The 23,712-nt window shown below is 53.3% G+C and overlaps 1 protein-coding gene across 3 annotated transcripts in view; it reads left to right on the top strand.

Moving 5' to 3' along the window:
* The window catches only part of CHD5 (chromodomain helicase DNA binding protein 5), a 78,446-nt gene extending 54,938 nt beyond the window's left edge, over positions 1-23,508 (top strand). Inside the window, exons 30-42 of one of the 3 annotated variants that reach the window (XM_030805078.1) lie at positions 385-529; positions 925-1,084; positions 3,503-3,582; positions 3,838-3,970; positions 12,097-12,186; positions 12,810-12,947; positions 13,204-13,312; positions 14,559-14,691; positions 15,096-15,291; positions 18,522-18,685; positions 18,792-18,906; positions 19,014-19,067; positions 19,875-23,508. In XM_030805078.1, the coding sequence (XP_030660938.1) occupies positions 385-529; positions 925-1,084; positions 3,503-3,582; positions 3,838-3,970; positions 12,097-12,186; positions 12,810-12,947; positions 13,204-13,312; positions 14,559-14,691; positions 15,096-15,291; positions 18,522-18,685; positions 18,792-18,906; positions 19,014-19,021 (1,471 nt within the window). In that variant the 3' untranslated portion in view covers positions 19,022-19,067; positions 19,875-23,508. The remainder of the gene's footprint in view (positions 1-384; positions 530-924; positions 1,085-3,502; positions 3,583-3,837; positions 3,971-12,096; positions 12,187-12,809; positions 12,948-13,203; positions 13,313-14,558; positions 14,692-15,095; positions 15,292-18,521; positions 18,686-18,791; positions 18,907-19,013; positions 19,068-19,874) is intronic. The other 2 variants (XM_030805079.1, XM_030805080.1) reach the window with 2 other exon arrangements.
* The last annotated feature ends 204 nt before the right edge of the window (positions 23,509-23,712 follow it).

Raw genomic sequence — 23,712 nt, 5'->3', positions numbered from 1 at the left:
CTGCGGGTGAGCCCCACAGAGGGCAGCATCTGCTCCTGCCAGGATGAGGCCGTCTGGAAAGTTCACTGCCACTTGGACTTTGGGTGGCTGGAGTCCTGGTGCCGGGCCGGGCTGATTTGCAAACACTGACCATCCGCCCCTGCCCAAACCAGCTGGTGTTATGGCAGCAAGGAAGATCCCGGTCACCCAGGGCCAGGGCTGTCCTAGGAGGTCCCCTCGCCAGGGAGGCCCTCTCTGTCCTTTTCCTGGCCTGGCCCAGGCCTGACTGGGAGGTGGGCGATGGTTGAAGATCAGCCAGGAGTTCCCCTGGGGTCCTGCCAGCCCTCTCAGAGGGTTCTTGCCGGCCCCCCACTCCCTGAGCCCCAGTCCCCCCCCCCACCCCAGAGCCTATGTGTCCCTCTTCATGCGGCACCTGTGTGAGCCGGGGGCGGATGGTGCAGAGACCTTCGCAGACGGCGTGCCCCGGGAGGGCCTCTCCAGGCAGCACGTGCTGACCCGCATCGGGGTCATGTCACTAGTTAGGAAGAAGGTGGGTGAGTAACTCTCTGTAGGGCCCTTCCTGGTGGCTGCCTGGGCTCCTGGTGCTGTCCCTTGCGGGTCAGTGGTCAGAGAACAAGCGCCTGGCTCAGGCCACACAGCTGCCCAGGGTCCGAGTCAGGCCAGAGGGACTGACCTGGAAAGCCTTTCTGGGTGAGGGGCCTGTGGGGTGGAGGCCAGGATGGTGGGTTACATACAGTTGGAGGACACACAGGGGGTGGGAGGGTGGGCAGGGGAGCTTGTGGTCAGGAGGGGCCTGGCTTGGCTAGCCTTGGGCGGAGGCAGCAGCTACCCCAAGCTTGTGATACCTTCAGCCCCGGGCCTCAGGGCTGAGCTGCCACCACTGCCCTCCCTCTTTCCCTCCCACCTTCCCTCCCACCACCCCAGGTTCAGGAGTTTGAGCATGTCAACGGGAAGTACAGCACCCCAGACTTGATCCCTGAGGGGCCCGAGGGCAAGAAGCCGGGCGAGGTGATCTCCTCGGACCCCAACACACCAGTGCCCGCCAGCCCTGCCCACCTCCTGCCAGCCCCGCCGGGCCTGCCAGGTCTGTGGGCTGGGCGGGCCGGGGAGGGCACCAGGGTCATGGAAAGTGGCAAGGTCACAGAAACCCCTAGTCTAACCCACATCCCACAGAAGATGGCCTCTCCTTCCCCCAAAGCCTCTGTTTGCTGAAATGTCACTCTACAGAGAGTTTTTCATTTTAATGACAGTTATGAGATATAATTTATATACATACTGCAAAATTCACTCTTAAAAAACTGGCTGGGTGCGGTGGCTCACACGTGTAATCCTAGCACTTCAGGAGGCTGAGGCGGGAGGATCACCTGAGCTCAGGAGTTTGAGACCAACCTGGCCAACATGGTGAAACCCTGTCTCTACTAAAAATACAAAAGATTAGCTGGGCGTGGTGGCACATGCCTGTAATCCCAACTGCTCAGGAGGCTGAGACAGGAGAATCGCTTGAACCCGGGAAGCGGAGGTTGCAGTGAGCCAAGATCACACCACTGCACTCCAGCCTGGGGGCACAGAGCAAGACTCCATCTCAAAAAAAAAAAAAAAAAAGTACTATTCAGTGATTTCTAGTATATTCATAGGATGTACAACCATCGCCACTGCCCAAGGCTGGAATATTTTCATTCCACCTGAAAAAGAAACCCTGTACCCATTAGCAGCCACTCCCTATCCCCCAACCCCAGGCCTGGGCAGCCACTAACCTGCTTCCTGTCTCTGGATTTCTCAATGCTGAATATTTCATGTATATGGCACCACACAGTGCGTGGCCCTTTGTGTCTGGCTTCTGTCGCTCAGCCCGGGGTTCCAGGTTCATCCACATTGTAGCGTGTATCAGTGCTTCAGTCACTCTGCCTTATGGCTGATAATGTTTTCTTTTTCTTTCTTTCTTTCTTTTTTTTTTTTTTTTTTTTTTTTTTTCTTTTTTTTTTTTTTTTTTTTTTTTTTTTTTTTGAGACAGAGTTTCGCTCTTGTTGCCCAGGCTGGAGTGCGATGGTGTGATCTCGGCTCACTGCAACCTCCGCCTCCCAGGTTCAAGCGATCCTGCCTCAGCTTCCCGAGTAGCTGGGATTACAGGTGCCTCCCACCACACCCGGCTGATTTTTGTATTTTTAGTGGAGACGGGGTTTCGCCATGTTGGCCAGGCTGGTCTTGAACTCCTGACCTCAGGTGATCCACCCTCCTTGGCCTCCCAACGTGCTGGGATTATAGGCGTGAACCACTGCGCCTGGCTGATAACATTTTCTTGTATGGATTTACCGCATTTTGCTTATCCATTGCACTGTCGATAGATTTTGGATTGTTTCTACTTTTTGGCTACTGTGAATAATGCTGCTGTGTTTTACGTTTTTGTGTGGACATACGTTTTGAGTTCTTTTGGGCAGATATCTAGGAATGGAATTGCTGGGCCATGTGATAACCCTGTTTTCCCTTTTGAGAACCTGCTAGACTGTTTTCCAAAGTAGCTGTACCATTTTATATTCCTGCTAGTATTGTGTGAGAGTCCCAGGTTCTCCACGTCTTCAGCAGTAATTGTTCTCTGCCTTCATGGTTCTAGCTGTCCTGGGAGTGTGAGGTGGTGTCTCACTGTGTTTCTGATTGGCATTTCCCTGATGCCAAGGACGTTGAGTGTTGTTTCGTGTGTGTATTGGCTATTTGTAGACTTGTAGAAATGTCTTTTCAGATTCTTTGCACACTTAATTGGGTCATTTGTGCCCATGTCACTTTGGTGATCTAGGTTATTTATTTGGGTGAAGCAAATACCTGTTAAATACTTGGTCTGTCAGTTGGGACTCACAGGCCTGGGGCGGGCATAGCTATCCCCTGGTGATGGGTGAGGCCAGGCCCTGAGAAGCTGCACCTCCAAGCACAAGGGAGCCCTTGGAGGTGGACACATCTTGGTTTGCTTCTTGGCTTTGGCCTGAACTCTGTCTAACCTTGGGGAAGTCACCTAACCTCCGTGAGCCTCCGCTTGCCCGGCTGTGCCCACCTCCTGGGGCTTCTCAGAGCCGTGTAAGTGACTAGCCCTTTGCAGTGTGTTGGCGGCTGACTTGGCAGGGAGGAAACTCACACCCTGTCCAGAGGCACACAGCCAGCCAGCCAGCCAGCCCAAAACCTGGGACCAGACCAGGCGTCGTGGCTCCTAATCTGGGCCTCCATCTGCCTCACTTCCCTGCCTCCAGATGAGCAGCCACGGCTGTGCGCAGCCCCGTCCTGACAGCCCCTCGCTTTGGTCTCACTGGGTCAAGGCCCTGCAAGTACTCCTGAGTCATAGGCCTGGCCTGGCCTCTCTGACTTAGTCGGGGATCCTGCCTGTCTCTCCTGGAGGTGCTTGGCTGCAATGGAGCCTCCTGAAGGCCAAGCCCCAGCTCTCCTCTCTGCCACCCCACTCCCTGCCCTACTCCTTCCCATCTGAGCCCACCTGTCTCAGCTCTTTCCCTTAATCTTTCAGACAAAATGGAAGCCCAGCTGGGCTACATGGATGAGAAAGACCCGGGGGCGCAGAAGCCAAGGCAGCCCCTGGAAGTCCAGGTGTGGAACTTGCTGGCGTCTGGGCTTGTGGTGTGTGTGGGGTGGAGGCTGGGTCTGGGGACCTTCTCAGGCCCTGCACAGCGAGGTGGAACCCAGGCTTCCTGGCTCACTTTTCGGGGCTCCGAATCAGGGGGAGCAGGCTGGGAGCAAGCGATGGGACCCAGGAGACTGGGTTCCCAGCCCAGCGCATGTTCCCTGCCCTCTGTTCCTGGTGAGGCCCCAGGCCCTGCAGTTCTCCTGGCTTCTCCTCTGCAGGCCCTTCCAGCTTCCTTGGATAGAGTGGAGGGTGAGGACAAGCACGAGAGCCCAGCCAGCAAGGAGAGAGCCCGAGAGGAGCGGCCAGAGGAGACGGAGAAGGCCCCGCCCTCCCCGGAGCAGCTGCCGAGAGGTTGGGGCTTCTTGCAGGCCGCCCACCCCAGTGCCATGTCTGGCCTCAGCAGGCCTGGGTTCAGAGAAGGGCAGGTGGCTGTACTTCCGCTCATTTCTCCCTGGCAGAGAGATAGACTCCAACCCTCTGCAGGTCCCCTGGTGAGGGGAGGCCAGGAGCTCAGGCCTCTATACATGGACTTAATGGACTTTAACTTTTTTTTTTTTTTTTGGAGAAAGGGTTTCGCTGTGTCACCCAGGCTGGAATGCAGAGGTACGATCTCGGATCACTGCAACCTCCGCCTCCCGGGTTCAAGTGATTCTTGTGCCTCAGTCTCCCCAGTAGCTGGGACTACAGGCATGCACCACAACACCCGGCTAATTTTTGTAATTTTAGTAGAGACGAGACTTCATCATGTTGGTCAGGATGGTCTCGATCTCTTGTAGCTGGTACTACAGGTGCACGCCACCACACCCAACTAATTTTTGTATTTTTAATAGAGACTGGGTTTCGCCATGTTGGCCAGGCTGGTCTCAATCTCTTGACCTCGTGATCTGCCTGCCTTGGCCTCACAAAGTGCTGGGATTACAGGTGTGAGCCACTGCACCTGTAGAGACTGTTGGCTGGGCTGGTCTCGACCTCCTGACCTCAAGTGATCCACCCACCTTGGCCTCCCACAGTGTTGGGATTGCAGGCGTGAGCCACCTCGCCCATTGGTCTTTAACTTTTCTTACCATACAGAGATTGGGGGTGATTGGGCTACTTTTTTATTAGTGATTTCTGACTCAACTGCATTGTGGTCTGAAAACATGAGTCTATATGAGGTTATTGAAACCTGCTCTCTGGCCTGATACGGTCAGATTTTGTAAATGCCTTATGTGTGCTTGAAAAAAATGTCTGTTCCCTAATTGCTGGATTTAAGGTTCTAACTATATGCATTAGGGCCGGGCATGGTGGCTCACACCTGTAATCCCAGCACTTTGGGAGGCTGAGGCAGGTGGATCACCTGAGGTCAGGAGTTCGAGACCAGCCTGGCCAACATGGCGAAACCCAGTCTCTATTAAAAATACAAAAATTAGTTGGGTGTGGTGGTGTGCCCCTGTAGTCCCAGCTACTCAGGAGACTGAGGCAGGAGAATTGCTTGAACCTGGGAGGCAGAGGTTGCAGTGAGTGGAGATTGTGCCACTGTATTCGAGCCTGGGCGACAGAGCGCAACTCAATTTCAGAAAAAAAAAAAAAAATTCATATATATATATATATATATATATGCATTAGATCAGCAGATAATGCATGCTAATTATGTTGTTCAAGTTTTTAGTATCTTTACTAGTATTTGGTTTGCTTTGATCAGTCAGTTTCTGAGAGACTTGTGTTAAAATCTCTCATTATGATTATGGATTAATCTCTTTCTTCTTATAATGCCAGATTTTGCTTCATATCATTTGAGACTGGGTTGTCAGGTGCATATTTGTTCAGGTTTTTAATATTTTTCTTGTGAAGTGTGCTTCTAGTTATTGTGTAATAACCCTCTTATCCCTCTTTAAACTTTTTGCTTAAAAGTTTATTTTTGGGCCGGGCGCGGTGGCTCATGCCAGTAATCCCAGCACTTTGGGAGGCCGAGGCGGGCAGATCACAAAGTGAGGAGTTCAAGACTATCCTGTTGAACATGGTGAAACCCGTCTCTACTAAAAATACAAAAAAATTAGCTGGGCATGGTGGCAAGCGCCTGTAGTCCTAGCTACTTGGGAGGCTGAGGTCACACTACTGCACTCCAGCCTGGGAGACAGAGCGAGACTCCGTCTCAAAAAAAAAAAAAAAAAAGTTTGTTTTTGCTGATTTGGGTTGCTCTTCGTTTGTTTAGTATATATTTGTTATGCCTTTTTCTATTCCTTTTTTTTAATATAACAGCTTTATGGTGATATAATTAACATATCATACAGTTGAGCCATTTAAAGTATACCATTCAGGTCGGGCATGGTGGCTCACACCTGTAATCCCAGAACTTTGGGAGGCTGAGGTGGGTGGATCACCTGAGGTCAGGAGTTTGAGACCAGCCTGGCCAACATGGTGAAACCCTGTCTCTACTAAAAATACAAAAATTAGCCGGGCATGGTGGTGGGCACCTGTAATCCCAGCTACTCAGGAGGCTGAGGCAGGAGAATTGCTTGAACCCTTGGATGGATTTCTGTTGTCTTATTTTGTACTTTATATATTACCCTTCTCTTTTCTCTCTTTTCTCCAAACCCAGGAGGCAGAGTTTGCAGTGAGCCGAGATGGCACCACTGCACTCCAGCCTGGGCGGCAAGATAGAAATTCTGTCTCAAAAAAAAAAAAAACAAATGAAGTATACAGTTCGTTATTTTTCGTACACCCAGAGTTGTACAACCATCACCATTATCTAATTCCAGAACATTTTATCACTTCAACAATAAATTCTTCTTACCCATTGGTAATCACTCTCCATTTCTTGCTCTTCCTCCCAGCCCCTGGCAGTCACTTCTGTCCTATGGATTGGCGTATTCTGAACATTTCATACCAATGGAATAATACAGTACTTTGGCCCTTTGTGTCTGGCTTCTTTCACTTAGCATAGTTTTTTAAAGTTCATCTATGTTGTGGAATACATTAGTACTTCATTCCTTTTTTTTTTTTTTTTTGAGACAGGGTCTTGCTCTATCACCCAGGCTGGAGTGCAGTGGCATGATCTTGGCTTACTATAGCCTTGAACCCCTGGGTGCAAGCGATCTTTCCACCTCAGCCTCCCAAGTAGCTGGGACTACAGGTGCACATGCTGACATGCCTGGCTAATTTTTGTATTTTTTTTGTAGAGACGGGGTTTTGCCATGTTGCCCAGGCTGGTCTTGAACCCCTGGACTCAAGCGATCCTCCCACCTTGACCTCCCAAAGTGCTGGGATTACAGGCAGTACTTCATTTCTTTTTATGCCCAAATAATACTCCATTGTATGGATCTACTATGTTTTGTTTATCCATTCATAGTGATACACATTTGAGTTGTTTCCACTTTTTGGCTACTGTACACATTTGTGTATGCATTTTTTTGTGTGGGTATAGGTTTTCAGTTCTTTTGGGTATATATCTAGGAGTAGAATTGCTGGGTCATATGGTAATTCCCTGTACCATTTTGAGAAACTGCTGAATTGTTTTCCATGTGTATTGCATCAGTTCACATTCCTACCAGCATATGTGAGGGTTCCAGTTTCTTCACATACTTGCCAATACCTGTTATTATCTGTCTTTTTGATTATAGTCACCCTGGTGGGTGAGAAGTGGTATCTCATTGTCGTTTTGATTTGAGTTTCCTTTGTGCATAAAGATGTTGAATATTTTTTCATGCGATTATGGCTCATTTCTATATAATTTGTTGAAGAAATGTCTTTTCAGATCCTTTGTCTATTTTAAAATTGGATTTTTAAAAATTATTGAATTGTAAGAGTTCTTTTTAAATTAATTAATCAATACTTTTAGAGACAGGGTCTTACTATGTTGCCCAGGAGGGCTTTGAAGTCCTGGGCCCAAGTAACTCTCCAGTATTAGACTTTTGAGTAGCTAGGATCACAGGCGTGTACCACTGTGCCTGGCTTGTATGAGTTCTTTATATAGATTCATGTTCCTCATCAGATATGTGATTTATAAATATTTCATTTCTTCACTTTTAATCTCTTTGTAATGTTTTAGGTCTATCTTTTGCAGACAGTGTGTAGGGGATTCATCATTTAAAATCTAATTATAGGGTCCCTATCTTTTAGCTGGAAAGTTTAATCTCTTTACATTTATTGTAATAACTAGATATGTGGATGGATTTCTGTTGTCTTATTTTGTACTTTATATTATTACCCTTCTCTTTTCTCCTTTTTCCTCTTTTCCTGCCATCTCTTGGATTGATCAGATTTTCTTTATATCTCCTCTTTTCCCCCTCAACTCATTTGGAAGGTTTATAGTCAATTTCATTCTGTACTCTTACATTTTTAACATGTATCCCTCTGAGTAATATGAGGACTTTAGATAGCTTTAGCTCTAACTCCCTTCCCTTTCATCTGCCACGTTGCTGTTGCCCAGTATTTTAGTTCAGTTTGTTTTTACTTTCCCAAATTTGTTGTTATGCTTGTTTCTAAGTTTTTAATCCTTTTTTTAGATCTCTTTACATTCTTACCAGTTTGTGTTTGCCTATTTGTTCATCATTGCTTCATTCAAAGTCCTTCCTAAAGTACACCTTTAATGATGCTTTCAGCAATTTTTTTGGGAATGGTAAATTCTCTCATTGTTATTTTTCTTTTACTCTTGAATAGTTAGTACAATTGAAGATGGGATAGGGATCTTCCCTCAGCACTTTGCAGATATTCTTCCTTTTTTATTTGGCATTCATTATGCTGAGAAGGCTGCTGAGAAGCTGAGAAGGCTGCTGTTGGTGTAATTGTTGCTCCCGTGTAGGAAATTTGTCATTTCTGTCTTTTCTCACATTGAAAGACTGCTTTTAAGACATTCTCTTTGTCTTTGGTGATATGTAGCTTCACTACAATGGAGGGTATTTTTTGTTTTGTTTTTAAAGTGAAGTTTTTGTTTATCTTGTGTGCGACTCACTGTGATTCTTAAAGCTGAATATTTATGTCCTGCATAAATTGTGGGAAAATTCTCGGTCATTCTCTCTTTGAATATTTTCTTTGCCCTCATTATGTTTCTTTTGTCGTTCTGGAATTCCTGTTATTCATTGATTGGTTCATTCATCCAACAAATATATATATATATATATATATATATATATATACACATGCACATATATATATATACACATGCACATATATATATACACACATGCATATATATATATATATATACACACATGCATATATATATATGTTTTGAGCCTGCTGAGTGTCAGATGCTGTCCCAGGCACTGAGGACACAAGCAATGAACCAAAACAGCTGAAAGCTTCATTCCGTGGAGTTTGTATTCCACTGGAGAACACAGGCAATCCACAATAAACAGAAATACGTGTTGTTCAACCACAGACTCCAAATGCTATGAAGAAGAAAGCAGAGTACAAGGTTAGCAAAAGATGGGGGCTGATAAGTTTTCATATCTTTTGCTTCTTTTTTGTTATCTATTTCTCTGCCAGGCTTTTTTGAGTAATCCTCAGATCCAGCTTCCATGTATATTTTCTTTGCACAGCTGTTTTTTAAAACCTTCCCATTTGTGTTATTTTGCATGGCTGTGTCACAAATTACTGCAAACGTAGTGGCTAAAAACAGCACTCACCATGAGCTCACAGTTGTGTGGGTCTGACGCCTGACATGGTGTAGCTGGGTGTTCTGCTCAGGATATCACAAGGTTCAGGACATCAAAGTATCGACTAGGTTGAGTTCTCATCTGGAGGCCCTGGGGAAAAGTCCACATCCATGCCCACTCCTTGTTGTTGGCAGAATTCAGTTCCTTGAGGCTGGAGGACTGAGGTCCCATTTCCTTGCTGGCTGTCAGCTGGGTCCATTTTCAGCACCTGGAAGCCACCACATTCCTGCCATGTAGCCTCATCTGTCTTCAAGCCAGCAGTGGTGGACAGAAACCCTCCCCTGCTTCCCATCTTTGACTTCCTTTTCTGTGACCGGCCAGAGAAAAGGGCTCGTGTGGTCAGGTTAGGCTTACTCAGGTCATCTCCCTGTTTTAAGGTCACCCGTGCTGCAAAACGGAACCTGCTCTGGGCAGTCGAGTTCATCCTTTTCACCTTCCAGGGGATTTTGCAGGGTGTGGACACCAAGGGCTGGAAGTCTTGGAGCACATGTTAGAATTCTGCAATTAAAATGTTAATGATTGTGTATTTCCTTTCCTTTTTTTTTTTTGAGACAGAGTCTCTCTCCTGCCTCAGCCTCCCAAGTAGCTGGGACTGCAGGCGCCCGCCACCACGCCCGGCTAATGAAGCCCGGCTAATTTTTTGTATTTTTAGTAGAGACAGGGTTTCACTGTGTTAGCCAGGATGGTCTCAATCTCCTGACCTCGTGATCTGCCTGCCTCGGCCTCCCAAAGTGTTGAGATTACAGGCGTGAGCCACTGTGCCTGGCCCCTTTTTTTTTTTTTTTTTTTTTTTTTTTTTGAGATGGAGTCTTGCTCTGTCGCCCAGGCTGGAGTGCAGTGGTGCAATCTTGGCTCACTGTAGCCTCTGCGTTGTGGGTTCAACTGATTCTCCTGCCTCAGCCTCCTGAGTAGCTGGGATTACAGGCACCTGCCATCACACTTGGCTAATTTTTGTATTTTTAGTAGAGACAGGATTTCACCATGTTGGTCAGGCTGGTCTCAGACTCCTGACCTCAAGTGATCCACCCACATTTCTAGAAATTTTATCTGTTTTTTTTTTCTAGTTTTGAGCGAGTCTTATTCTTTCCCTGTGGATTCTCTTCCTTCTTTTTCTTTTTTCTCTGTCTTTGGTCACCCTAGACATATTTATTTTAGGGCAAGCTTTTTCAACCTGTGTGGTCTGTGGGCCAAATGTGGCCCAGGATGGCTTTGAATGTGGCCCAACACGAATTCATAAACTTTCTTAAAACATTGTGAGATTTTTTTTGTGAGAGATGTGTGTGTGTGTGTGTGTGTGTGTGTGTGTGTGTGTGTGTATATGTATATATATATAAGCTCATCAGCTGTCGTCAGTGTTTAGTGTATTTTATGTGTGGCCCAAGACAGTTCTTCTTCCAGTGTGGCCCAGGGAAGCCAAAAGATTGGACACCCCTGTTTGAGAGTCTCTGACATTGTCCTGTTACCCCCTGGTGCTTGTCTGCTTCCTGTGCGTCGGCTGGTGGGGATCATTGTTTTCTGGGTTTAGATTGGGTGCATCCTCATCAGGGATTGTGATTTTTTTTTTTTTTTTTTTTTTTTTTTGAGACAGAGTCTCACTCTGTCACCCGGGCTGGAGTGCAGTGGCGTGATCTTGGCTCTCTGCAACCTCCACCTCCCAAGTTCAAGTGATTCTCCTGCCTCAGCCTCCCGAGTAGCTAGGATTACAGGCACGTGCCGCCACACCTGGCTAATTTTTTAAAAATATTTTTGGTAGAGACAGGGTTTCACCATATTGGTCAGGCTGGTCTCGAACTCCTGACCTTGTGATCCGCCGGCCTCGGCCTCCCAAAGTGCTAGGATTACAGGCGTGAGCCACCGCACCCGGCCCGGATTGTGACTTTTATCTGCAGGAGCTCTGTGTCCTCTGGGGAGTGGGAGTGGCCCTCCCCTTTTGTTTCTGGAGGCTCAGGCCGGGAGGTTTCATGGGTGGTCTCCCTCTGGGAGCAGCTTTATGATGCTGTCTCTGCCTCGGGTGGTCCAGTTCAGATCCCACACCCACGAGGACAAGGCCTTGGGTGTGGGTTCCTCGCTGGAGACCTTCTTTTCCTTGATCCCATGGTGGAGACAGGCCTTCTCACTCCCGTGGCCAGTGGTGAGAACTTTGCTTCTGAGACCACAGTGTTGGAGGGTGTTGGCATCATTCCAGTTCTCTTCTCTTTTGGCCTTGAGGCCACCGCTGTCCTGCCTGGGTGCTGAGACACAGCGCCAGGTTCCAAGCTCTCCAGGCCTCTTCCTGGTGTCTCATCACCCCAACCTGGGGCCCCTGGACACCAGCTCCTGCTTCCTCACTTTCAGTTTCCCCTTCTTTTCTGGCACCTGGTGATTTCCTTCTCTTCTTGGGAAGTCATCTTCTGTGTGTGGTTTTTTTTTTTTTTTTTTTGAAACAGCGTCTTGTTCTGTCACCCAGGCCGGAGTGCAGTGGCGCCATCTCGGTTCATGGGAACCTTGATCTCCTAGGCTCAGGCGACCCTCCCACCTCAGCTTCCTGAATAGCTGGACCACAGGTGCATGGCGCCAAGCCCAGCTAATTTGTTGTATTTTTTGTAGAGACGAGATCTCACTATGTTGCCAGGCTGGTCTTGAACTCCTGGTCTGAAGTGATCCTCCTGCCTTGGCCTCCCAAAATACTGGCATTACACCATGGGCCACTGCATCCGGCCGAGGAGAGCTCTTTTTGGTGGCACGTTAGACTCTGCGGAACGTATTGATAGATAGGGTTCTGTGGGTGGAAAGCCACCAGCCCAGAGTCCTCTCTGTTTTCTGGGACCCCACCCCACGCCGTGAACCCTCTTTTTCTTGCAGAGGAGGTGCTTCCTGAGAAGGAGAAGATCCTGGACAAGCTGGAGCTGAGCTTGATCCACAGCAGAGGGGACGGTTCCGAACTCAGGCTAGGTCTGGGGCTCTTCTGTGTTCTCTACCTGTGCCCCGTGGTCCCTTGAGGGTGCCCTCGGGACCCTGTTCAGCCTCCCACAGTCTCCCAGGCGCTGTCCCCTTGGCCCCAGGCCTGATTGGAGCTGGCAAGTGGGAGCCTGGATTCACCAGCCCCTCACAGCCAATGCCGGGGACAGACTCTCCCCTCCTCTCTCCTGAGCCCTGCTGTGCCCTTGCCGCTGAGAGAGAGGAGAGCTGGTCATAGAGCCTGGCCTGGGGGATTTGGGGCTCAGCTGGAAGCTTTGCATACCTCTAGGCCCTGGAATGTTCTGGAACAGTTGTCCTCAGATCAGCCCCCTCAGGCAGCTCTGTCTTTGAACTTGAGCTGTGCTTTTCACAGCGCTCTCCTGTCCTCCTCCTGGATGGTCCTGATGTGGTGGGGGAGGAGCACTACGGCCTGGAGCTAAGCCTCCCTGTCCAGGACGGAGAGAGAGGCTGTTGGCTTGTTTAAGACCCTTCTGGGCAGCGAGCCCCCTCAGGACAAGGGGATATTTTCTACTTGCATCCTGGGTCCCCTGTGCTTGGCAGAGAGAGGCCCCTGGGCACTGCTCTTTGGATGAATGAATGTGATGTGTCCCCGGCAGATGATACCAAGGCTGAGGAGAAGGAGCCCATTGAAACACAGCAAAATGGTGACAAAGAGGAAGATGACGAGGGGAAGAAGGAGGACAAGAAGGGGAAATTCAAGTTCATGTTCAACATCGCGGACGGGGGCTTCACAGGTATTGGGGTTGGGGGTTGAGCAGAGAGCTGAGGCTTCCTGACTGTGGGTCCCAGGAGTCTAGACCAGTGGTTAACTTTATACTAGAGTGTGACTGGTTGATAGAAGTCCATTGTGTAACCTTTCTTAGCAACACTGGAACACTGGACCTCTGGGGGTGGAGGCAGTGGCAAGTAGGGAGGGAGCGGCTCTCCAAGCCTGCCTGTGTGTGAAAGCGGGGTCCCTTCTCATCCTGCTCACCTTGGCTTGTTTCCCAGAGTTGCACACGCTGTGGCAGAATGAGGAGCGGGCTGCTGTATCCTCGGGGAAAATCTACGACATCTGGCACCGGCGCCATGACTACTGGCTGCTGGCAGGCATCGTGACGTATCCTTGGCCAGGCCGGGCTGGGCAGGCACTTGCCTGTTCCTCCGCGGACCTCGGGGAGAGCCCTCTGAGGGTTCCGGGGGAAGCCTTCCTCGCTCTTCCTCAATCTTCCTGGCTTCTGGCAGTGGCTAGAAATCCTTGGCATTGCTGCGTCGCCTGCTCCCCACCGCTGTCATCACGGCTTCTTCCTTGTGTGTCTCTGTCTGGGTCCACATTGCTCTCTCTCTTTTTTTTTTTTTTTGAGATAGAGTTTCACTCTGTCACCCAGGCTGGAGTGTGGCAGCTTGATCTTGGCTCACTGCAACTGCTGCCTCCTGGGTTCAAGCGATTCTCCTGCCTCAGCCTCCCAAGTAGCTAGGATTACAGGCGTGCCCCACCACACCTGGCTAATTTTTGTATTTTTAGTAGAGACAGGGTTTCACCATGTTGGCCACGCTGGTCTTAAACTCCTGACCTCAAGTGATCCACCCACCTTGGCCTCCCAAAGTGCTGAGATTACAGGCGTGAGCCACCGCACCCAGCCTTTTTCTTTTTCTTTTTTTTTTTTTTTTGAGGTGGAGTCTCGCTCTGTGGCCTAGGCTGGAGTGCAGTGGTGCGATCTCAGCTCACTGCAACCTCTGCCTCCTGGGTTCAAGTGATTCTTCTGCCTCAGCCTCCTGAGTAGCTGGGACTATAGGCGTGCACCACCACTCCTAGCTAGTTTTTGTAATTTTAGTAGAGACAGGGTTTCGCCATGTTGGCCGGGCTGGTCTCAAGCTCCTGGCCTCAAGTGATCTGCCCGCCTTGGCCTCCCAAAATGCTGGGATTACAGGCGTGAGCCACCATGCCTGGCCCCAAATTTCCCTCTTATAAGCATACCAGTCATTGGATTTAGGGCCCACCCTAATCCAGTATGACCCTTTCTTAATTACATCTGCAAATACCCTATTTCCGAAAAAGGTTCCCATTCACAGGTACTGGGGGCAGGACTTAAACGTATGCACCCCAGGTTGTTGGGGTGAAGAGTTAACCTTCTGAAGCCCCGGGGCTGTGTCTGGTGCACCCAGGGCACCTGTCAGTGTCTGCTGATACTGTCACTGTTGTGTCATCAATATGTTCCTCGTGCAGCCAGGCTTAAGGACTTGCCTGAGAGCGTACAGCCAGGATGCCGACCCCTGGGCTGGCCCCTCCCCCTCCCTGAGCTGCCTCCCCCTACGGCCCCGCCTCTTCTAATGGCCAGGTTTGCCCTTAACGGTGCCCCACCCAGGCACGGCTACGCCCGATGGCAGGACATCCAGAATGACCCGAGGTACATGATCCTGAACGAGCCCTTTAAGTCTGAGGTCCACAAGGGCAACTACCTGGAGATGAAGAACAAGTTCCTGGCCCGCAGGTTTAAGGTCAGTCTTCTGAAGGGCCAGGGCTGCAGGGGGCGGGGAGGGACGGGTGTCAGGAGGGCCCTCCCAAAGGCAAAGGAATTAGAGAGCAGCAACCCCTCCCCACGTACCTGGGTCACACTGCCACAAAGCATCAGTACGTCCATCAACTAACAGTGGTGGATCCTTGCTCTGGCCCTGGCCCCACTGGGGAGTATCTGCCGCCTTGGGGTGATGGGGTACAGAAAACACAGCTTGGTGACAGCTCCAAGGGTTGGCCACCACCAGGCCAGAGTGGGCAGCAGATGGCAGTATGTCCTCTTTCCCTCCTTTCTGCTGGGAGCCTTGGCCTGGGGTGGGCACTGGTGGAGCACGGAGGGTAGCCGTTCAGGGGGAGGGGCCGGGCCGACGCTGCCCCCCACCCCCAGCTGCTGGAGCAGGCGTTGGTCATTGAGGAGCAGCTCCGGAGGGCCGCGTACCTGAACATGACCCAGGACCCCAACCACCCCGCCATGGCCCTCAACGCCCGCCTGGCTGAAGTGGAGTGCCTCGCCGAGAGCCACCAGCACCTGTCCAAGGAGTCCCTTGCTGGGAACAAGCCTGCCAATGCCGTCCTGCACAAGGGTGAGCAAGCCCTGCCCCCCGCAGTGTGGCCCTCCCACCTTCCTCCTGCCCAGCGAGCGCTCTTGGCTGTAGATGAGGGCACTGATGGGGTAGGGGCCGGGGACAGATGTCAGCCCAGAGGGCGGTGGACTTCTGGGCCAAGATGGAACAGTCCTGTCATCAGACCCCTTATCTCCCCTGCAGGGAAACTGAGGCTGCTTGCTTCTCCAGCCTGTTTCTCAAGCCTGCTCTGTGCAGGCCCCGGCCCGGGCTAGTGACACAGAAAACCACGAAACTGTAAAGGCTTCTGAGTCCTGACAGCGTGCCTTAAATGCATTGTGTCTTTAGCCCGGGCAATACCCATCAGCCTGGAGCCTTCTCATTGGCCCTGTGCGGGAAGGGGAAGTAGTTTGCCCAAGATCTCCCACGATTCAGATCCTTGGCGCTGGCTGCACATCTCTGCCTGTGGTCACAGGGCACACTTCTGCCCTCGGGGCTCCCGGCTGGTTGGGGGAGGGGGTGGCCCTGTGGTGAGAGTTGCTGGACGCATCCCCGTGCCCTGCAGCCCTCCCTGGTGTACTCCGATCCTGTGCCCAGCAAGGCCTAGGGCTGCAGGTCTCCCTGAGGACTCTTAGGAGGGAAGCCCAGTGTTGGGCAGCGCTTCTGGCTGGCTCGTCTGCAGCCCGGGGTCCCTGCCCAGCCCAGAGAGGCTCCTGGGAGGAGTTCTTTGGAAGCTCCTGCTGTGTCCCCACTTGGCAGCGCTGCCTGCAGCTTGGGAGGGCCTGGTGCAGAGCACCCCCTGCTGCTGGGTTCTGGGCGAGCGCAGTCATACACCCTTGCAAATAAGCCCCAGCTCTCAGGCTGCCTCTCCTGGCACAGCCCCTCATCCCTCCATCCCTCCACCATCCCTCCATGCCTCCATCCTTCCACCTCTCCATCGTCCCTCCATGCCTCCGTCCTTCCACCCTTCCATCCCTCCATCCCTCTGTTCTTTCACCCCTCAATCCCTCATCCCTCCATCATCCCTCATCCCTCCATCCTTCCACATCTCCATCTTTCCATCCCTCCATAATTCCTACATGCCTCCATCTGTCCATCCCTCCATCTCTTCATCATCCCTCCATCCCTTCATCATTCCTCCATTCCTCCATCCTTCCACCCCTCCATCCTTCCATCCTTCCATCCTTCCATCATCCCTCCGTGCCTCTGTCCTTCCACTCCCCCATCCCTCATCCCACCATCATCCCTCATCCCTCCATCCTTCCACCCCTGCATCCCTCCATTGTCCCTTCATCATACCTCCATCCCTTCATCCCTCCATCTCTCCATCATCCTTTCATCATCTCCATCATGTCTCCATTCCTCCATCATCCTTCCATTATCCCTCCATCCTTCCACCCCCATACCCCCATCTCTCCATCATTCCATCTCTCCACCCCTCCATCCCTCCATCATCCTGCCATCCTTCCATTCCTCCATCCCTCCATTATCCCTTCATCATACCTTCATCCCTTCATCACTCCATCTCTCCATCTTCCCTCCATCATCTCTCCATCATTGCTCCATCCCTCCATCATCCTTCTATCATCTCTCCATCCTTCCACCCCTCCATCTCTCCATCATCCCTTCATCTCTCCACCCCTCCAACCCTCCATCATCCCTCCATCCTTCCACTCCTCCATCATTCCTCCATCCCTTCATCATCCCTTTATACCTCCATGTCTCCACCATCCCTCCATCATCCCTCCGTCTCTCCATCATCCCTCCATCCCTTCACCCCTCCATCACCCATCCCTCCACCATCCTTTCATCCCTCCATCCCATCTCTCCACCATCCCTCCATCATCCCATCCCTCCATCTTCCCTCCATCCCTCCATCTTCCCTCCATTATCCCTCCATCTCTCCATCCTTCCACCCCTCCATGCCTCCATCATCCCTCCATCCCTCCATCATCCCTCCATCCCTCCATCATCCCTCCATCCCTCCATCATCCCTCCATCCCTCCATCATCCCTCCATCTCTCCATCATCCATCATCCCTCCATCCCTCTATTATCCCTCCATCATCCCTTCATTCTTCCATCATCCCTTCATCCCTCCATTGCTTCATCATCCCTACATCCCTTTATCTCTCCATCATTCCTTCATCATCCCTCCATCCCTCCATCTCTCCACCCCTCCATCCCTCCATCATCCCTCCATCTATCCATCATCCCTCCATCTATCCATCGTCCCTTCATCATCCCTCCATCCCTCCATCATCCCTCCATCATCCTTTCATCATCCATCTCCACCCTTCCACCATCATCCCTCCATCTCTCCATCATCCCTTCATTGTCCCTCCATCCATCATCCCTCCATCCCTCCATCTTCCCTCCATTATCCCTACATGATCCCTCCATCCCTCATCCTTCCACCTCTCCATCCTTCCATCCCTCCATCCCTCCATCATCCCTCCATCTATCCATCATTCCTTCATTATCCCTCCATCTTTCCATCATCTCTCCATCCTTTCATCATCCCTCCATCTCTCCACCCCTCCATCCCTCCATCATCCCTCCATCTATCCATCATTCCTTCATTATCCCTCCATCATCCCTCCATCCTTTCATCATTCCTCCATCTCTCCACCCCTCCATCCGACCATCATCCCTCCATCTCTCCATCATCCCTTCATTATCCCTCCATCCCTCCATCTTCCCTCCATTATCCCTATATGATCCCTCCATCCCTCATCCTTCCACCCCTCCATCCTTCCATCCCTCCATCCCTCCATCATCCCTCCATCCCTCCATCTTCCCTCCATCCCTCCATTATCCCTACATTATCCCTCCATGCCTCCACCCTTCCACCCCTCCATTCGTCCATCCTTCCACCCCTCCATCCCTCCATCATCCTTCCATCTCTCCATCATCCTTGCATCTCTCCATCATCCCTCCATCCCTCCATCTTCTTTCCATTCCTCCATGTTCCCTCCATCATCCCTCCATCATCCCTGCATCTTTCTACCCCTCCACCCCTCCATCCCTCCACCCCTCCATCCCTCCACCCCTCCATCCCTCCACCCCTCCACCCCTCCACCCTCCATCCCTCCACCCCTCCACCCCTCCACCCCTTCATCCCTCCACTCCTCCATCCCTCCACCCCTCCATCCCTCCATCCCTCCATCCCTCCATCCCTCCATCCTTCCACTCCTCCATCCCTCCACCCCTCCATCCTCCATCCTACCATCCCTCCACCTCCCACCACAGTCCTGAACCAGCTGGAGGAGCTGCTGAGCGACATGAAGGCCGACGTGACCCGGCTGCCATCCATGCTGTCCCGCATCCCCCCGGTGGCCGCCCGGCTGCAGATGTCGGAGCGCAGCATCCTGAGCCGCCTGACCAACCGCGCCGGGGACCCCACCATCCAGCAGGTCAGGCTCGGCCTGTGTGCCCCGGCCCGAGCCCCCTGGCGTGCCCCTGGGTGGAGGCTGGGTGGGGGGCCTGAGACCACCTGTGAAGCTGAGTCCTTGCCTCCAGGGCGCTTTCGGCTCCTCCCAGATGTACAGCAACAACTTTGGGCCCAACTTCCGGGGCCCTGGACCGGGAGGGATTGTCAACTACAACCAGATGCCCCTGGGGCCCTATGTGACCGGTAGGTGCCCGTCCGCTCCGGGCAGCATGCACACGGGTGCCCGCCGGGCCCGGCCTGCCTGCTGCTGCCGACGCCAGGCAAGCCCGGGTCTCCTCTTTTTTTGACAGATATCTAGCCGTCCCCGAGACTTCCCCGTGTTGCAGCGCTCATTTCCAGCTGAGGTGAGGGCTGCTGGGTGCTGCTGTTCCTCCCCGCCACCCCATTGCTAGCAAACCAGGCCTGGCCACAGTCAGCCCTGCCCCTGCACTTGACTCCCGTCCCTAAGTCCTGGAGCTTTTACTGCCTCCGGCGGCTTTGAGAGCCACCCACCTGCCTGGAGCCCCTCTACCTTGCCCCCTTGGCCCTGGGACCACCTTGTGGCCAGCGTGTCTGTCCACTGGGAGGCTGGGGTGGCAGGACATGAAGGGGTCGATGGACTTGGGTGAGCTCCTGTGTGTGCATGTGTGTTCTCATTTGCACACGTGTTCCCGGCGGAAGTCAGAGACTGCTGCCCCCGCCTGGAGCCCTGTCCTGCCCCTGCTGTCCTGCTGGTGGCGGACATCACATCTTGTCTTACACCTTCACTCCCTGCCCAGGACCAGGAGGGTGGCTGAGGGTTTTGTGGGGGCTATTGGCCAGGAAAGGGGGCTTATTTCAGAGAAACTGCCAGTTCATTCTAGTCTTCTCTGGGGCCACCAGCCTCCACTACGCTGTGTCCGTCCCTGTGGGAACTGTGTCTTGCTGGTGGAGGCTCCGGAGAGGCTTCCTGGCTGGCTGCCCCTGCCCGCTGCTGCTTCCTGGGTGCTCTCGGCACTCTGGGTGTAGCTCATGGCCTGGGCCGGCAGCCTGTGGCTGGGAGGTCGTGGCTGGGGGGCCCCCTGATCATAGTTGGTTGTGATAGGCGGAGAAGCAGCTACAGGCCGTTGGGTGCCACCCTGATGCCCCCTATAACCGCCCACCTGCTTAACCCACCGATTTGCCTTTTGCAGCCACGCCTGCCGGGCCACCTGCCCGACCCACATGGGAGAGAAAAGCTGCCGCCTTTTTAGGAGCCAGCGCCACCTTGGGACAAAAAGGGAAACCTAGTAATGCCATCACATGGAGGACGAGGCCCAGCTCGGCTGCGCCAGAGCCCAGAAGTGCCACCTCATCATAATTCAAGTGTTCTTCCACACAGCGTTGCCCCCACAACCACGCCGGACGTGCCCCCTCGCCACCTTTTCCAGACGACTTCTTAGAAGAGATTTCATTGATTTGTACATCTTTTGCACTTTCCTATTGAAGACTTGAACACATTTGTCTTGATAAAAGTTGGATGACGTATGGAAGATTCGAACCTGCGGCACTGACGTCTCTTCACCGATGGGTTCCAGACCCAAGGTAGTCCTGGCACTGCCCTGTGGACTCGGCCCAGCAGGGGAGGACATGGCGCCCAGTGCCCTAGGAGCCCTCAGTGTCCCCTACTTGACCTGTCTGCACCTGTGTGACTGCCCCTTCTGATTTGGCCCCCTGCCTGCTTGGAGCCTCCCAGCACCAGATGGCAGGTTTGGGGAGCCATTGTCCAGCCCGATGGTGAGACCCTAGCTGACATTTCCCCTCCTTCCTGCCAAGGCTGGAGACCGCCAGGTGTTTGCTGTCTCCTTGCGGGGAGGAGGATCCTCTGCCAGCAGGTGTCTGTCCTCGGCCCAGGGCATCTTGAAGGCCCGGGGCTCTGTTACCAGTGGGGGGCCTGTGGCCCCGGCTCTTCACGGCAGGCAGAAGTGTGTGATCCCAGGGAGGGTGGGCTGGGGAGGGCCAGCACTTGCCTCAGAGCCACTGCTGCGTTGGGTTTGCCTTCTGCCAGGGGTGTGGTTAAGGGCAGTGATAGCTGGCGCCCCAGCAAGGAGGGTCATGGGCCCTGAGCTGACCCAGGAGATCCTGGCCATGCCCTGTGCCCTGGGATGCCTGCCCCGCCCACCTCCGGGGGTGGAACCCGGCTGCCCCTGGGGGCCTGGACTTGTCCCATTCCCCTGTCCCTGGAAAGGCCTTCCCTGGGGCTTCTTGCTTGAGGCTGACTCTCGGAAGGCGTGGGGAGAGTTCTGCCTGGAGGGGGACTGGACCCAGTGCCCTCTGCAGACCCCTCCCAGCCGCAGCACCAAGGGCTTGCTGCCTTGTTTCCTGCCAGAAGCGCCCTGGAATCCCAAAACCATCTTCCCACATGTGGGTTCTTGGAGTCCCACCCACTCCCCTGGACCCTGCCCCTCCAAGTTGGGGATGGAGATGGGGAGCAGGTCAGGCCCTCCCTAGGCCTGTCTGTGTGTGATCCTTCTCCCGGCCCCAGGTCGACCTGGAAGGCATTTCTGAGTCTTGAACTGGGACCTTCCCAGGGAAGGTGCCTTGGGGTGCAGAATTCTGGGAGTGTTAGGAAAGGGCTGTGTGAAAAACCCAGCTGGGCCTGGGGTGGAGGTGCACACAGGGGCTGGGGCTCAGCTCCCTGGAGAGGGCCTGCCTGGGACTGAGGGGGCCGGGGCTGGGTCAGGATTCACCAGCTTGTGTTGCAGACACTGGAGCAATTGCCTGGCCCTCCCTAAGCCCCAGATGCCTCACTCATAATGAGGCTCTCTCCAAACCCCGGAGGACGGGACCTACAAGCCCTTCATCTCGGCACATTCCCACACTCCAGTCTGTATCCAGGTCTGCAAGGCCAGCCCGACCCTGACACTGCATGTGGGCGTAGTGGGGAGTACCCTGGAGTGGAGATGATTGTCAGCGGGCTCACATCTTGTGATTTATCCACACGCGTGTTGTGTGCTCTGCAGTGCCTCCCGGCAAAGGGTCTTGGCTCGGGTCACAGGTGAGGTGACCTGCCATAAGCTCACTCTCATGACCTCGTCCCCAAACAAGCAGTGGCCAGCACTGGGGTTGGCCCTCATTGGGAGCAGTGCCCACCTTCCTTGGCCCACAGCAGATAGGTCCCGAGCAGCAGGACTGGAGGCCTGTGGCGGTCAGGGCAGGGCTCTGTGTCTCCACCCCAAGGGCTGATGGTCCCTTCCCTGTGAGCCCTTCCTCTCAGGCAGCCTTGCTTTGTCCCTTCCTCTCTGTTTCCCTCCCAGGCCTCGCCAGGGCTCCCTTCTCCTCTGCCTGGTTAGACTCAGGCACCCAGGAAAGCCTGGCCAGGGCTCCTTTGGCCTGGGCCCCCTGCACTGCCTGGTCCAGAAGGGGTGGTGCTCTCTGTGGCCAGCACCCCAGAGCCCAGGAGGGGTGGGCTGCCAGAGTCAGAGCGGGTTTGGGGCTAACCAGTTTGGGAGAGGAGAAAAGATCTGAGATTGTCTTCTTGGTTTGTCAGTCATCTCTGCCAAAAGTGGTCATGGTGGTGTCCGTGTGTTTGGCGTCTTCGGGCTGGGTTTGGTTTTTGCTGCTGGTAGAATCAGGGTCCTCGGGCATGAGCGTGAGCCCAAAGTGCCAGTCTGCGATTGGAGATTTCCAGCCACTTTATTTAAGCCAGTGCTGAGTGGGGCTTCTGCAGAGCCATGTTTGAGCCAAGGTCTTGGAAGGCGTTGCCCCATGGGCTCAGGTGACTCGGGGTGGAGTGAGCACGTCTGCAGGGCCCTCTCATACACGCCTGAGGCAGAAGCAGCGTCCCCGGAAAGCCACCTTCCGAAGCTCCTGTGTTTTCTGCAAACTTGGCTTCCCCCAGGGGCAGGCCGGACTTTCCCTGCCCCCTATGATTGAAGTCCTCCTGCTTTTGGGGGCTGCCTTCCCAGAATCCCCCGGGTGCTCTCCTGCCCAAGCCTTGGCCCAGTGACACCTGCAGCCCTCACTCCTGTCATCCCAGGACACTTGAGGCCCAAGGAGGTGGAGTGGAGAGTGGGCTGGGAGACATGGGAGCCGGAAGCCAGGTGGACTTGGTCAAGTGTTGGTCACTTGGAGCCTCCAGTGTGCGTTGGGGTCTGTGGGCAGGGGACAGGGTGTGGGTGGGGGCCGAGGCTGGCACGCCCCTCTGCCCTCACTGTCTTGGTGACCTGGCCTCGGGCCCTCCCCCAAGTCTCTCCTGTGCAAGACCCAGCCTCGGTCTCGGAAGCTGGTTCCTGTCCCGTTTTCTATGTCTGAAAGTTTACAGGTTGTGGTGCATCAGCCCAAACTCACTGGCGTTGTGTGTTTTTTTTTCTTTAATTTTCAGATTTTTTTTAACAAAGTATTTTTTTAGGTGCGATAACCCAGAAAGGGCCCGTTGGGTGTGTGTGTGTCCTGAACTCCTCAAGCAGAGATTGGAGCCCAAGCATCCCTGGAGAGGAAGGGAGGGTCCCACTGGCCCGTGCGGTTCAGGGGTGTGGAGGGAGCAGACCCCACCAGCCCAGGCCCAGCTAAGCGGGGGACGACCCTTTTCCCCAGGCACAGCCCCAGGCTGGCAAAGGGAGGGTCCTGGGCTGGGTACAGGGCACACCAGGAGTCCCAGCCAGGGTGGCCCCGGCGGGGGCGGGTCGAGCTTTGGAAGCCAGGCTCCCCTGTGAGCCGTGGCTTGTCTGGTCTTTGCCCACAGGAGGCTGGACAGAGGCTGTAGCCAACACAATCACCTTTACTTTGTACTCTGTGTGTATGTTTTGGTTTTCTGTGTTTTAATAAATCCTTTGGGAAAGGATTTAATCAGAGGTTTTTTCTAAGATTCAAGATTTAGAATGGGGGTGGGGGCTGGGGCCAGGGAGGAGTGGTGGGGGATGGGGGCGTGTCCAGAAGCCTTCTCTTTCTTGGGATGGTCATTTCACGGGTGCAGGGTCTCACTGGGAAGGAGGGGAGCCCGAAACGGGTGTGCTGGGGTGAGGCCCCTCTCACCTGCACCCCAAACACATA

This window comes from Nomascus leucogenys, chromosome 24 (genome assembly GCF_006542625.1).
Source record: "Nomascus leucogenys isolate Asia chromosome 24, Asia_NLE_v1, whole genome shotgun sequence".
Taxonomy (NCBI): Eukaryota; Metazoa; Chordata; class Mammalia; order Primates; family Hylobatidae; genus Nomascus; species Nomascus leucogenys.
This window is presented reverse-complemented; position numbering and strand designations above follow the sequence as displayed.